This window comes from Phocoena sinus, chromosome 10, assembly GCF_008692025.1.
Source record: "Phocoena sinus isolate mPhoSin1 chromosome 10, mPhoSin1.pri, whole genome shotgun sequence".
Lineage (NCBI taxonomy): Eukaryota > Metazoa > Chordata > Mammalia > Artiodactyla > Phocoenidae > Phocoena > Phocoena sinus.
The window spans coordinates 93,799,339-93,815,342 of NC_045772.1; the positions used below are offsets into that span (position 1 = coordinate 93,799,339).

Consider the following 16,004-nt stretch of genomic DNA (forward strand, 5'->3'; position numbering starts at 1 on the left):
CAAAGATTTGCCTAAATGTATGTTAACTTGGATTTTTAAAACATTTGGGTTAGTTTCTAAGAATTTTAATTTCCTTAACTTCTGGAAATCTTAGAAATACTTTTTTTTTTTTTTTTTTTTTTTTGCGGTACGCGGGCCTCTCACTGTTGTGGCCTCTCCCGTTGCGGAGCAACAGGCTCCGGACGCGCAGGCTCAGCGGCCACGGCTCACGGGCCCAGCCGCTCCGCGGCATGTGGGATCCTCCCACACCGGGGCACGAACCCGTATCCCCTGCATCGGCAGGCGGACTCTCAACCACTGCGCCACCAGGGAAGCCCAGAAATACTTTTTATATGAGCACTTTTTGTTATTTTAGCAGCTTTATTGAGATATTCACACACCATACAATTCACCCATGTCACGTGTACAGTTCAGTAGTTTTTAGTCTATTCACAGAGTTGTGCCACCATCACCACAATCAGTTTTTTTTTTTTTTTTTTTTTTGCGATATGCGGGCCTCTCACTGCTGTGACCTCTCCCTTTGCGGAGCACAGGCTCTGGACGCGCAGGCTCAGCGGCCACGGCTCACGGGCCCAGCCGCTTCGCGGCATGTGGGATCTTCCCAGACCGGGGCACGAACCCCTGTCCCCTGCATTGGCAGGTGGACTCTCAACCACTGCGCCACCAGGGAAGCCCCCAATTTGTATTTTTAACTTTAGGTCCCTGAGCCCCTCATGAATCCCTAGGGGGGAAAAGTGCTAGTGACTACAGGGAATTGAGGCGTTGGAGTAAGAAGGGGAAGGTCTGACAGGGTGGATAGAGGGGTGGAGGAGATTGGGGTATTAAAGGAGGATAGATAAAGGATTTAAGGGAAGGTTGAGGTTGGTAAAATGGAGGAAGGAAGAGAGATGGTGATGGGAAAGGAGAGGTTTTAGGGAGATCCCGTTTCCTAAGGAGGACATTGAAGTTCTAAATTGTCTTTAGTAAAATTTTGCCCTTTTTTAAGATACTGGACTGAATTAGGGCTATAATGGTGAAGTGTGTGGTCAGTGGGAGAAGACGGAGGGCGCTCAATAGAGTGACAGTTACTTGTTGGATTAGATAATTAAACAAGACATAAGAATTTTTTTTCCACATCTTTATTAGAGTATAATATCAGCTATACATATATCCCCATATTTCCTCCCTCTTGCGTCTCCCTCCCACCCTCCCTATCCCACCCCTCTAGGTGGTCAAAAGCACCCAGCTGATCTCCCTGTGCTATGCGGCTGCTTCCCACTAGCCATCTGTTTTCCATTTGGTAATATATGTAAGTCCATGCCACTCTCTCACTTTGTCCCAGCTTACCCTTCCCCCTCCCCGTGTCCTCAGGTCCATTTTCCAAGTCTACGTCTTTATTCCTGTCCTCCCCCTAGGTTCTTCATAACCATTTTTTAAAAAAATTCCATATATATGTGATAGCATATGGTATTTGTTTTTCTTTTTCTGACTTACTTCACTCTGTATGACAGACTCTAGGTCCATCCACCTCACTACAAATAACTCAATTTTGTTTCTTTTTATGACTGAGTAATATTCCATGGTATATCTGTGCCACATCTTCTTTATCCATTCATCTGTCTGTGGACACTTAGGTTGCTTCCATGTCCCAGCTATTGTAAATAGAGCTGCAGTGAACATTGTGGTACATGACTCTTTTTGAATTATGGTTTTCTCAGGGTATATGCCCAGTAGTGGGATTGCTGGGTCGTATGGTGGTTCTATTTTTAGTTTTTTAAGGACCCTCCATACTGTTCTCCATAGTGGCTGTATCAATTTACATTCCCACCAACAGTGCAAGAGGGTTCCCTTTTCTCCACACTGTCTCCAGCATTTATTGTTTGTAGATTTTTTGATGATGAAGACATAAGAATTTAAAGGAGCTGGGAAGGGGTGTTCCCTTGTGAAGAGCCAAGGAAATTCCCTTGTGTAATCTCCATTATAGGAGTTAGGGATGTTAGAAGAGGCCTCACAGAAGAGCTGGGAATATTCCCCCTCAAGAGTTAGGGTGTGATTGTCTACTCAGAGAGTCAAAGAAAAAAATTCTTTGCTGGAAAATATCAAGGTAACTTCTTACCATGTTGCAACAGATAAGATGTCTGCAGCACTGGTTAAAGAGTTGAACTCAAGGAAAGATCCCTGAGTCTCTGAGCAGGAGAGGAGTTTAAATGACTCACAAAGTGTCATTATTGAGGTGGGGATGGCATGGGTCCGTAGGTGAGGTCAGTACCCATCCAAGTCATGTCACTCACTATACAGATGTCAAATACAAATAAATTCCTGCTTGGTAAGGCGAGTCTTTATTCAGAAAGACTTTTGCAGTAAGGAGAATGACCACAAGGTATGCAGGTATCTCAGAATCAAACCCAAAAAGACTTTACTCTTATATGTAGAAATGAATAGTGCCAGCAGGATATTTGTGGGAAAGTGGGACAAGTGGGTAGAGGTTAGCAGATGACATGACCAGGGCAGTTTTAACAGGAGTTTTTTTTGTGTGTATGGTCAGCTGATACTTCAAATGAGTCCTTAAGAGAGGATGTTCTGGATTGGCTTGCTTAAGGTTAGAGCTAGCCAGAGTTCAGGGCATAGAAGCCTGACTAATCTGGTCAGGCCAAGTCAGTGTGTAAGTTGGGCATTTGTATGCATTTGGCCAGTACTTAATGTAAAATCCTTTAGGGTTTATGACAAGTATGCTTTTAGATCAGGTTCTAAAAAATTCCTTTTAAATATTAATAAATGTTTTTTACATGGCCGTCATACAGTGAACTGTGTTAGGGATTCCCCAAATTATTTAAAAGGTATGGCTCCTGTTCCCGAGTGGCAGAGGTCCTAGTTGAAGAAGGAAATATACCTAAAAAAATGCTAATATCAAATAGGTGGTGAAGACTGTAAGGGTGCAAAGAAGGAAAGCTGAGGCAATTGGAAAGATTCTTGGAATAGATAAGGTTTGAATCTGGCCTTGAAGTATTTGCTTGCTGTATAAGGTTAGAGAAATATGGAGCGTGCAGGAAAATGAATACACTGTGGTGATGGAGTATGATGTGCTCATAGTTGATGTGTTAAAAACTAGTTTGTATGATGCAGAGACTATAAAAGGTAAGTTAGAGTCATAGGTAGAAAGCACCTGGTGGAGGCCTGAGGTATTGAGGCTTTTTAATTTTAGGCACAGGAAATCAGAAACCTTTTTGAGTTGGATAAAGTAAAAGTATTAGAAGTAGAAAAGGGAAGGGAGAGTGTTGAGATCATTTACTATTGAGGTAGTTTAGGCCTGAGGTTATGAAGGTCTAGAGTAGGATAGTGGTTCTAAAAAATGGAAAAGAAGAGGCAGATTTAAGGACATGCTAAAGGAGAATCAACAAGACAGTGAGTGATTGGCAGACGGCGGGAAAAAGGTGGGGGTCAAGGATGGCTCCATGGTACACCAGTAGGGTTAGGAAAATTGTGGTACCATTGACTCTTGAGGGTTTTCTTTGGGGGAAAGGTGATGAATTTAATTTTATGGCAGGAAGAGACGGCCAACTTAGATAATTTTCTCATCTACACTCTGTGTTGTTCCCTAAGTAAGAGAGTGTAGAAGAGATTATCCAAGTTCACCTGGTTAACCAGCAACTTTATTCAGGTAATTTTCAAGTCATCATCTCCAGCCTAAGCTTCAGTTCTACACATATAACTTCTTGTTGGCCGTCTCACTATCCTGTTTCTTGACTCTCCAATGGCTCCTGCCAGGTCTCTGCTCTCAAGAAGCTTTGTTTTAATAAAGCTAACCTTGCTGCCACCAAGAGAATAATTATATTAATCACAAAACCTTACAGTATTGGTATGCACTTCATATAACCACCCATTAGTTATTAACTCCTTTAGTCTAACTTCCCACCTATCACACAACTGAAACTGCTTTCTCCAAGTCTTCATAACCAAATCCAACTGGCCTTTTCTCAGTCCTTATTCTCTGCAGCATTCAAAAATGTTGACCATATCGCCACCTGTGTAGAATGTTCTGCATACTATACTGTTATTCCTCTGATCACACTTCATCTGCCTTTTAGTTTCAGGTCTTCCCTCCCACTTAGCAAACATAGGTATAGACTAAGAAAGGAGGCAGGGCAACTTGTCATTTGAGACTGAGGACAAAATAGAGGAGGATGGGTGGGATATAAAGAGATTTTTGAGAAGTTTAAAGTAAGATGTTGGGGATGTATGACATTTACCTTGCTTCCTGCTTCACTGAGATTACTTTGTGAGATGATCTGGGATGAAGGATTCAAAGCATGGAATTTGTCTTCAGGAAAGCAGAAAAAGTTCAGAAAGGCACTAGGGAAAGATTGGTAGGAAGTTAATAAAGGAAAATAAGGATTTCTAAGCACCTGTGAAGGTTCACTAAAGCGATATGATGGTGGTTATTTGGGTTATCTGGGTATTAGGAAGTCTGAAGGTAAGTGCTTTGGAGTGGAAGATACTGAGTGCATGGCACATACGCTACAACTAGGGGCAAGTGTGTGTGGATCCAGTGTATTTCTTTAGTAGATTAACACAGTATTACAAATCAAATTATACCTTTCAGATGTCCCATTTAATATATCGCTAAGTAGATATTGGTGACAATATTGTAGAAAGTATTGAAGTATCAGAAAGTTGGTTGGACAGGATGAAATCTGGGATTTCTTTTTAATAGTGTGTATAGGTTTATGTATAGTCCTTTAGAAATCCTCAATTATAACCACCACTGCTAACTTAAATTAACTTGTTCACACCCCCCCCCCTTTTTTTTGTACTCTTAAGGCTTGTGAGGCCTTAAATGACCAGAAAGGTTCTTTGGTAGACCACATATTTAGTAGAAATGTTAATGTTTGACTTGAAAGCCATAAAAGACATTTAGCTGGTACTTAATGCCATATACAGATTTGGTATAGTTTTCCAAGGAAAGTGCCATAAAGAAAGGTGCCCAATAAGTGTCAGATTATCATCACTCTTGGATTTTAAATTGTAAATTCTCTGGGGCTATTTCTTAGCCTTGTGCAGCACTTAACATTGTACCCTTAACTAATATTGACCTTTCTTCTGATTTTTATAATTGGCGCATAATATGAGGGGCTCAGTATAAGACAGTGCAGTGAACACTATGTGGACTGATAAATCAGTGTGATGTATGAAGGCCTGAAATGAGCTAAAAGTGAATCTGTGAGGGAAATTTACTAATTTGCCAATAGCAGCTGTAGGTACGCAGAATAAGCAGAAAGGGCTCTTAGTCACTTTTTAAAAAAGCTGTCCGCCCATCTGTTTTTGACTAAGAAAGTTGGACTTAAGCTTAGTTAGAAGAGTTCATGTTGTGCTTACTGATGAAAATAGTGGACTTCATAACTCCATTTGGTAGACACAACCCATAAACTGGCTTAAACATCACTTTTTTCTTTACTGTTTTTGAGCACCTTAATTTTTTTTAAAATTACTTTCTTAAAGAGGGAGTGGTTAGTTTTCAGTGGCACTTGGTCTTGGCTTTGGATGACTGTCTTAGACCTTTAGTAAGTAATTGTGAGAGAAGATCATGTAGATTATTGCATCGTAACTCTGGTCTTATTTTTGCTGCCTCGTCTGTGTTCTTCATCTCAGCCTCTACATCTGTGCTATCCATACGACAGCTTGTCTACTTAAATTTAAATGAATTAAGATTAAATAAAATTAAAGATTTATTTTCTTAGTCATACTAGCCATCTTTTAAGTGCTCCATAGCCACATGTGGCCAGTGGCTGTTGTACTGCTGGAGAGAACACTTCTATCATCATAGAAATTTCTGTTGGATGGTGGTGCTCTAGATCTTTAATTACTGTTGATACCAGGAAAGTAGATGTCAGAAGCTTGGAATAAATGCTTTAAAAAAACCAAAACGCATATTTTGGATAAAAAAAAAAAAAGCATTTATACTACTTCAGTCCTAACAGCTTCAGCTTTCTCAGAGTTAAATCTCTCTTTCGGATAGGCTTTATATTTAGTTTTGGTATTAGGTCTTATTCAAAGATCATTCTAATAGTAATATAAAACAGAATAAAAATAGTTGTATTAAGACCTGTATCTGCCAGACTGTTTTATTAAGGTATAATTGATAATTCAAGAAATTACACATATGTAAAGTTTAAAATTTAATAAGTTTTGACATATCTATGCACTTCTGGAACCATCATCACAGTCAGTATGATATAGCCATCACCTACAAAAGTTTCCTCATGCCCCTTTATCATCCCTCCTTCTTTTCTTTTCCACCGTCTCTCCCCACCTCCAGACAACCACCGATCTGCTTTTTGTTACAATAGATTAATCTGAATTTTCTAAAACTTTATATAAATGGAGTATGCAATACATACAGTCTTTTTCTGACTTATTTTATTCTACATAATTATTTTGAGATTCACCCAAATTACATAAACAAATAGTTCATTACTTTTTTTTTTTTGGCACGCCGTGTGGCACGCAGGATTTTAGTTTCCTGACTGGGGATCGAATCCGTGCCCCCTGTAGTGGAAGCGCGGAGTCTAAACAACTGCACTGCCAGGGAATTCCCAATACTTCATTACTTTTTTTTTTTTTTTTTAATTTGGCTGCATTGGGTCTTCGTTGCTGCGTGCGCGCTTTCTCTAGTTGCGGCGAGCAGGGGCTACTCTTCGTTGTGGTGCACAGGCTTCTCATTGCGGTGGCTTCTCTTGTTGTGGAGCACTAGCTCTAGGCACGTAGGCTTCAGTAGTTGTGGCATGCGGGCTCAGTAGTTGTGGCTTGTGGGCTCTAGAGCACAGGCTCAGTGGTTGTGGTGCACAGGCTTAGTTGCTCCGCGGCATGTGGGATTTCCCCGGATCAGGGCTCAAAGCTGTGTCCCCTGCATTGGCAGGCAGATTCTTAACCACTGCACCACCAGGGAAGTCCCCATTACTTTTTTTTTTAATTTATTATTTTTTTATACAGATTTTTATTAGTTATGCATTTTACACACATCAGTGTATACATGTCAATCCCAGTCTCCCAGTTAATCACACCACCACCACCACCTCCTGCTGCTTTCCCCCTTTAGTGTCCATATGTTTGTTCTCTACATCTATGTTTCAGTTTCTGTCCTGCAAACCGGTTCATCTGTACCATTTTTCTAGCTTCCACATATATGCATTAATATATGGTATTTGTTTTTCTCTTTCTGACTTACTTCACTCTGTATGACAGTCTCTAGATCCATCCACATCTCTACAAATGACCCGATTTCATTCCTTTTTATGGTTGAGTAATATTCCGTCGTATATATGTACCACATCTTCTTTATCCATTCGTCTGTCGATGGGCATTTAGGTTGTTTCCAGGACATGACTATTGTAAATAGTGCTGCAGTGAACATTGGGGTGCATGTGTCTTTTTGAATTATGGTTTTCTCTGGATATATGCCCAGTAGCAGGATTGCTGGGTCATATGGTAATTCTATTTTTAGTTTTTTAAGGAATCTCCATACTGTTCTCCAGAGTGGCTGTATCAATTCACATTCCCACCAACAGTGCAAGAGGGTTCCCTTTTCTCCACACCCTCTCCAGCATTTGTTGTTTGTAGATTTTCTGATGATGCCCATTCTAACTGGTGTGAGGTGATACCTCATTGTAGTTTTGAGTTGCATTTCTCTAATAATTAGTGATGTTGAGCACCTTTTCGTGTGCCTCTTGGCCATCTGTATGTCTTCTTTGGAGAAATGTCTATTTAGGTCTTCTGCCCATTTTTGGATTGGGTTGTTTGTTTCCTAATATTGAGCTGCATGAGCTGTTTATATATTTTGGAGATTAATCCTTTGTCTGTTGATTCGTTTGCAAATATTTTCTCCCATTCTGAGGGTTTTTTTTTTTTTGTCTTTTTTATGGTTTCCTTTGCTGTGCAAAGCTTTTAAGTTTAATTAGGTCCCATTTGTTTATTTTTGTTTTTATTTCCATTACTCTAGAAGGTGGATCAAAAAAGATCTTGCTGCGATTTATGTCAAAGAGTGTTCTTCCTGTGTTTTCCTCTAAGAGTTTTATAGTGTCTGGACTTACATTTAGGTCTCTAATCCATTTTGAGTTTATTTTTGTGTATGGTGTTAGGGAATGTTCTAATTTCATATTTTTACATGCAGCTGTCCAGTTTTCCCAGCACCATTTATTGAAGAGGATGTTTTTTCTCCATTGTATATGCTTGCCTCCTTTGTCATAGATCAGTTGACCATAGGTGTGTGGGTTTATCTCTGGGCTTTCTATCTTGTTCCATTGATCTGTGTTTCTGTTTTTGTGCCAGTACCATATTGTCTTGATTACTGTAGCTTTGTAGTATAGTCTGAAGTCCGGGAGTCTGATTCCTCCAGCTCTTTTTTTTCCCTCAAGACCGCTTTGGCTATTCCGCTTTTGTGTCTCCATACATATTTTAAGATTTTATTTTTATAGTTCCATAATAAATGCCATTGGTAATTTGATAGGGATTGCATTGAATCTGTAGATTGCTTTGGGTAGTATAGTCATTACAGTATTGATTCTTCCAATCCAAGAACATGGTGTATCTCTCCATCTGTTGGTGTCAACTTTAATTTCTTTCATCAGTGTCTTATAGTTTTCTGCATACAGGTCTTTTGTGTCCCTAGGTAGGTTTATTCCTAGGTATTTTATTCTTTTTGTTGCAGTGGTAAATGGGAATGTTTCCTAAATTTCTCTTTCAGATTTTTCATCATTAGTGTATAGGAATACCATAGATTTCTGTGCATTAATTTTGTATCCTGCAACTTTACCAAATTGATTGATTAGCTCTAGTAGTTTTCTGGTGGCATCTTTAGGATTCTCTGTGTATAGTATCATGTCATCTGCAAACAGTGACAGTTTTACTTCTTCTTTTCCAATTTGTATTCCTTTTATTTCTTTTTCTTCTCTGATTGCCAAGGCTAGGACTTCCAAAACTATGTTGAATAATAGTGGTGAGAGTGGATATCCTTGTCTTGTTCCTGATCTTAGAGGAAACGTTTTAAGATTTTCGCTATTGAGAATGATGTTTGCTGTGGGTTTGTCGTGTATGGCCTTTATTATGTTGAGGTAGGTTCCCTCTATGCCCACTTTCTGGAGAGTTTTTATCATAAATGGGTGTTGAATTTTGTCAAAAGCTTTTTCTGCATCTATTGAGATGATCATATGGTTTTTATTTTTCAGTTTGTTAATATGGTGTATCACATTGATTGATTTGCGTATATTGAAGAATCCTTGCATCCCTGGGATAAATCCCACTTGATCATGGTGTATGATCCTTTTAATGTGCTGTTGGATTCTGTTTGCTAGTATTTTGTTGAGGATTTTTGCATCCATATTCATCAGTGATATTGGTCTGTAATTTTCTTTTTTTTGTAGTATCTTTGTCTGGTTTTGGTATCAGGGTGATGGTGGCCTCATAGAATGAGTTCAGGAGTGTTCCTTTCTCTGCAATTTTGTGGAAGAGTTTGAGAAGGATGGGTGTTAGCTCTTCTCTGAATGTTTGATAGAATTCACCTGTGAAACCATCTGGTCCTGGACTTTTGTTTGTTGGAAGATTTTTAATCACAGTTTCAATTTCATTACTTGTGTTGGTCTGTTCATGTTTTCTATTTCTTCCTGGTTCAGTCTTGGTCCCCATTACTTTTTATTGTATGGATATATCACTGTTTGTTCATCTATTAGTCTGTTGATGACATTTAGGTTGGTTCCAGTTTGGGTTATTACAGAAAAGCTGCTGTGAGCATCATGCACAGGTCTTTGTATTGACATATACTTTTATTTCTCTGAAGTAAATATCTAGTCTTTTAAGAAACTTCCAAACTGCTTTCCAAAGATGCTGCACCATTTCACAGGCCCCCAGGAGGGTATGAGTGGTCCACTGGCTCCATATGCTTGCCGGTTCTTGGAATGACCAGGCTTTTAAAAGTTTTATCTGACAGACGATTTAACAAGAAAAGACTGTCCTGGGACAATTAATTTCCCCTCTTGCAACTCTTTTGTATTTAAAATGGTGCAAAAATAATGCTTTGTGAAAAGATTTTGCCAGTTTTCTATACATTGATTTACTCTTTATTTTTGATAGTATTTGCTAACTAACACTGATTTGAAACTCAATTTATAGGAACCAAGACATTTCCTTTGTTTTGACTTACATATTTTTCTTTTTTTGTTCTAGCGGCCCCTTTGTTGCTTTATGCAAACAGACGGGACTTGCGATTGGTTGATGCTGCAAATGGCAAAGAGAATGCTACGATTGTAGTTGGAGGCTTGGAGGATGCAGCTGCGGTGGACTTTGTGTTTGGTCATGGCTTGATATACTGGAGTGATGTCAGCGAAGAAGCCATTAAACGAACAGAGTTCAACAAAACTGAGAGTGTACAGAATGTTGTTGTTTCTGGATTATTGTCCCCTGATGGGCTGGCATGTGATTGGCTTGGAGAAAAATTGTACTGGACAGATTCTGAAACTAATCGTATTGAAGTTTCTAATTTAGATGGATCTTTACGAAAAGTTTTATTTTGGCAAGAGTTGGATCAACCTAGAGCTATTGCCTTAGATCCTTCAAGTGGGTAAGTTTTGCATCATGTACAAAGGTTATTGTATCTCCTTCTCCTGGCTGTTTTCTCTCCATTAGCATAGACACCCCTTACCTCCAAGAGAAAAGAAACATCAGACTCCAGTTTTAGATTCTTTGGGCTTCTTTGTCAAGTAGATTTGAATGTGGGAAGTTAGGTCATGTTCTGAAAGTAAGGTGTGTCTGTAAATAGTTTTGTGTTTCTAGTATCACTTATGGGATACCCATGTTTATAGTTCTTGGTTTTTCTTCATTTATTTTTTATAATTATGAGAGGATAATCAGAAGGCGGAGAAGAAGGAATGATAAATGAGTAGTATTTGATAGCTCAAGATTAAATAAAAAATCTTCTGAATCTTGTACCTTTTATTATATACACAATTGTTTTGTAATGCCTAGTGTTTTTTATATTAAACTGATTTTTTAAATATGTCAGTGTTGAATGAAAAATAAAAATTAGGTTGTTAAATAACTCACTTTTAGTTAGCTAGACATGTATTTGCCATAAGAGTTTATTTTCTTCCTAAATATTTGTGTTTCTATTATATATATATTTTTAGTGCAGATATTCTCTACAGAACCACTGATTTTTCAGAAAGCTGTCTCTAATTTGGGCAACACAATGCATAGGGATACCATGGTATCCTATTACTTTTTTTTTTTTTGGCTGCCCGGGGTGTGGCATGTGGAACTTCCCCAACCAGGGATCAAACCCGCGCCCCCTGCAGTGCAAACGCGGAGTCTTAACCACTGGACCACCAGGGAAGTGCACAAGTTTATTTTCTAATAGAAGAGAAACTTAAAGTTATGGGCAGATCTTACTATAAAATGTGAGCTGTGTCCTCAGGTGCTTCTCTTGTTAACTGTGTTTCAGTCCTGCCGTATACAATTCCTTGCTATTTATCTGTTGAATACATTATCATGCCAGAGTCTGTCATGGCTAGGTATAATTAAACATGAACCTGAAATGAGTTACTAGTAATTGTTTAAAATCTAAAGATAAATAACCTGTGAATAACTCTTTTAGTACTTCATTTTCTTTGACTTTCAAGTATATTGGAATGCTTTAAAACGCATTTATAGAAGGCAGTGGATTAATATTATGTAATAAATTAAAATTTGGGAAAAATGAAAGAAAGGTTTATATGTGCTCCTTTCTCTTGATATCAGGCCCTTTTTGGTGACAAAAGTTAAAGAAGGTACAATGTTATAGGAAAATGAAAAGCCTTTTCTGACTATAAAAGATAACATGGGCAATGGTGAGTGAAATTTTAGGGTGAGAGGTTCTAGAAAACACATATTATGTATACTTTATATAATATATAAAAAATATATTTTTAGAGGGACATTAAGAGGTATCTGCTAAAGTCAGATGGTCTTTTAATAGAGCATCAGAAAATATTGTACTGACTCTAGTGGTAGGAAAAAGGTTTGTGTGTCCCAAGGAGGTCACAGGTGTTGAATGTGCGGTGAACTGTATTGATTGAAGAATTTGCTTCTTGAGAACTTGCAAGGTATTTTTGAGAAGTGGAATCTGTTTTGCCAGCCAAGTTCGTTAAGTCTCAGGGAGTGTTGAAATGTTTCTGAGGTTACTGCTTCACAGAACACACAGGGTTTTGGTGCTTTCAGTGGTTATTAGGGAGTAATACGTTGATGAAAAGATAAATAGTTCTTTTTTTTTTTTTTCCCATTTTTGACAGATTCAATCTTATAACTCTAAGGGTGATGATGGAAATTTCCCCAAATATCTGTTAAATGGTTAGTATGTTCACAGCTCTGCTTCTTGTGTTCTTCTTGGGGAGAGGGAGAATATCTTTAAGGATTTACTATTTTATTTAAGGAGAGAAAACTTAGGAGAGAGAACTTCTCCTTTTTCAAAGCATGTTTATTTTCATTATGTAGTATGTATGTGGAGAGGGAAAGAGTGTTAAAGGAATTACAAGGGCCACAGAACTCTTAAGGAGGATGGGTGGATAAAATAGCTAGATTATCAATTCTGGAGTAGCATCTTATTTCTATAAGGGATAATGATTATGTGATAGTACATGGTCAAGGGAGATGAATTTATAGGCAACTATTGACTATTCAGGAGCTGATAATTTAATAAGTAAATGAGTCATTCTCATTTTGTCCCCTAAAACTGAGTTTTACTTCTGGGTGGCAGGTCTGATAAGTGTCTTAGGAAGTAAGTTTGCCATGTGATTAAGAAGTATTTACATTAGCGTTTCCGTGGCTTGAATATTTACTAATATTTAAAGTTTGAATTTGCCAAAGACTCAGCTGGTAAAGGATACTGGAAGAATCAATAATAATGTGCTTTGAAGGTAGAAAGTACTGTTATTTAAGCTTCTAAGGGATGTTCAGTGAAGAATATGTATATTTTTCCTGAGGCCTAAATGGGGGTGTGGTCAAACACTCAAAGAAATGTCTTTCGTTATTTTTGATGTCTGTAGTTAGTGTTGAGTGTGTTTGTGTGTGTAAATTCACTTTCCCCCCCTTTAACAGTTCTTCTAAAATTTCTTTTACTTTTTTGAAAGTTATTTTGTGGCAGATGGCTAATTTTTAAATTGTGCAACTGGAAGCAAATAGAATGCAGACAAATGGCATCATTTGGTAATTAGCATGATGAAGCGTGTTTAAAATTATATTTTAAACTCATGCATTTAAAAATATATTTTATCAAACAGTTTTTCGGTATTGATCTTAGGTTTTATGTTAATGCTTTTAGTTTTAATGCAGTAGTAATTTTGGATTGAGTATATCACTTATCAAACAGAAGAGATGATTTTCAGATTTATTTTTTAGGGGAAAAATGAAGTTTGCTTTCCAGAGAGAGTACATGAAAACAGAGCTGAGGAAAAAGGTGGCTTTATCAGAGTTCCGGGATCCTGGGTTATGAGGTTCAGAAGAGCTGACTGAGCTCTCTCACAGCAGCTTATGTAAAAGGAAAGCTATTGAATGACTGGTATTGTTTGAACCCTGGGAACTGGTGCAGAAATCTGTGTGCTTTTGGATGTATGGAGTTCTTTGTGCAGTCAGTCCATTTAGCCTAGACTGAAGGAAGATTTTTATTTCCCTCCCTAAATTTGGCCTCTGTTAGTCTGAGATTTTTTTTCTTTTGAGTGACTGGCAGTGTAGAATTCTGAATAAGGAGCAGGAAAACGTGTGTATGGAAATTGTTCCAGAAGTGAACAATCATAGTTATAGAAAGCAGTATCCTTCCTTTATAGTGAGAGGTGGTTCCTATGTGGCTGCTGCTAATGGTGGAGCTCCTTAATCTGATCCACAGTGACTGTACTAATCTTAGTGATGCTGAGGACCTGCTGTTTCAGGTACAAATAAAGTAGTTCTAAGGGTTTTTTTGTTTGTTAAGGATCTGTTCATAATCCACATCATTTTGGATATTTTAAAAAGTTAAATTTTAGTGATTCAGTCTGAAGTGAATTCATACTGAATAGCTTTGAATGATACATATTTTAAAAAGTACATTTTTATCATTGTTAAGAATAATATTAACAACACTAAAAGTTCTGCTTTAAAAATGCTTGCAGAACTAGTTCAGTGGAAAAGGAATGATTTATAATTTCCTTATCAATTATGTACGTATAATTGTCATAACATGAGTGTGTTTAAAAGTATTTTCTATACTGGTATATCCCAGGTGACTAAAATAGTTCCTGCCACATAGTAAGTATTCAGTAAATATTTCTGAGTGGCTGGACTTTATATTTTCTTTTATAATTCTATTAATTATCCTTGTTAGGGACATTTGTTTTCTAAGCAAATGTAAATTTTAGTATGGTCCTGTGAATTCTAAATGACTATGGCTTTGATTGCAATTGTTAACTTAAAACATAATTAAGATTTTTAGTCTTTTCATTTGAAGTTTTCAAGATCATATTTTATAAAAATACACTCACTGGAGCATGTTTCATGTCACATCTTGCTCTGTTATTTACCAAGCAAGTTACTTCATTTTCTTGGACCTCAATTTCCTCATCTCTAGAATGATGAGTTCCTTTCAATTTTGACATTATTTAAGTTTTAAAAGTCAGACAGTTAAAGAAAGTACTCTAATTTTTAATTTATTTTTATTTTTGGCTGTGTTGCTGTGCGCAGGCTTCTAGTTGTGGCGAGCGGGGACTACTCTTTGCTCTGGTGTGCAGCCTTCTCATTGCGGTGGCTTCTCTTGTTGCGGAGCATGGGCTCTAGGCGCGCGAGCTTCAGTAGTTGTGGCACGCAGACTCAGTAGTTGTGGCGCAGTGGCTTAGTTGCTCCGTGGCATGTGGGACCTTCCCAGACCAGGGTTCAAACCTGTGTCCCCTGCATTGGCAGGCAGATTCTCAACCACTGTGCCACCAGGGAAGCCCTAAGAAAGTACTCTAATTTTAAAAATCGTATTTTACAATTACATATTCAAGTCTAATTTAGGTATGTTACACTTAGAATTGTGTTTCTGCAGAACAGATTCTTCTTAAAATTTTGTTTCTACTGCCCTTATTGCATATGTCATCACACTTTTTTAGGGTTGTTTCAGCTCTAGTTTAAACCTCTTTTCTAGTTCCACTTGATGTAAACTGAAAAATATTTAAAAATGTCGAAGGATTCTTTTTGTATGAAGAATGGAAAATGTGGCCCATTACTTTTAGGCAGACTACATATATTCAGATACGTATAGGTGTTTTTGAGATTACCTAAAAATTGAGAGAGTGTGTAAGAAAAGCCACTAATCCAGGAAATCTGGTTAATAGGTTTAGCTTTACTAGCCTCTGGGATAGGAATCAAGGCCCTTGGAAGTGAAAACTTTTTTTTTTAAGAATAAATAAATGTGATGAATTGGGTGATTGGGATTGACATGTATACACTGATGTGTATAAAACTGATGACCAATAAGATATACCTGCTGTATAAAAAAATAAAATTCAACAATTAAAAAAAGAATAAATAAATATGTGTGTATATTTATATGTATTCTTAAATGTTAGTGTTGGTCTTTCCTCTTACAAACATCTTAACCCTCATCCAGTTTTTAATTCTTTATATCTAGTGATATACATCACATCTCAAATTGAGTTTTGATTATGTGGTCTGATATTTTTATGTTCTGTATCTCCAAGGCCCACTTTTATTGAAGGAATATTGAAAGGGAGTATTTGCAGTATGACCTGGCCCAGTCTCTTAATAGCTTTCTTTGCTAAAAGCAATCCTTGCTTGCAGCATTGACCTTTTAATTTATCCTTAACAAGGAGAACAATGAACAATGAAATTTTATGAGAGTAAAGAATAGGATACCTTTAACTGAGTTCTTTGCATTTTGGAGATCTTACATACCCTTGCTGTATTCCAGTATGATTGGCTCTTTAGAAATTATAGCAAATTAGTTTGATTGCTCCTGGTATTTCTGTCATTGAACC

At 37.6% G+C, this 16,004-nt stretch overlaps 1 protein-coding gene across 1 annotated transcript in view; it reads left to right on the top strand.

Annotated features, from left to right (window-relative positions):
- The window catches only part of LRP6 (LDL receptor related protein 6), a 185,832-nt gene that overhangs the window by 15,839 nt on the left and 153,989 nt on the right, over positions 1–16,004 (top strand). The window contains exon 2 of the mRNA XM_032644864.1: positions 10,192–10,585. Within this exon, the coding sequence (XP_032500755.1) occupies positions 10,192–10,585 (394 nt within the window). The remainder of the gene's footprint in view (positions 1–10,191; positions 10,586–16,004) is intronic.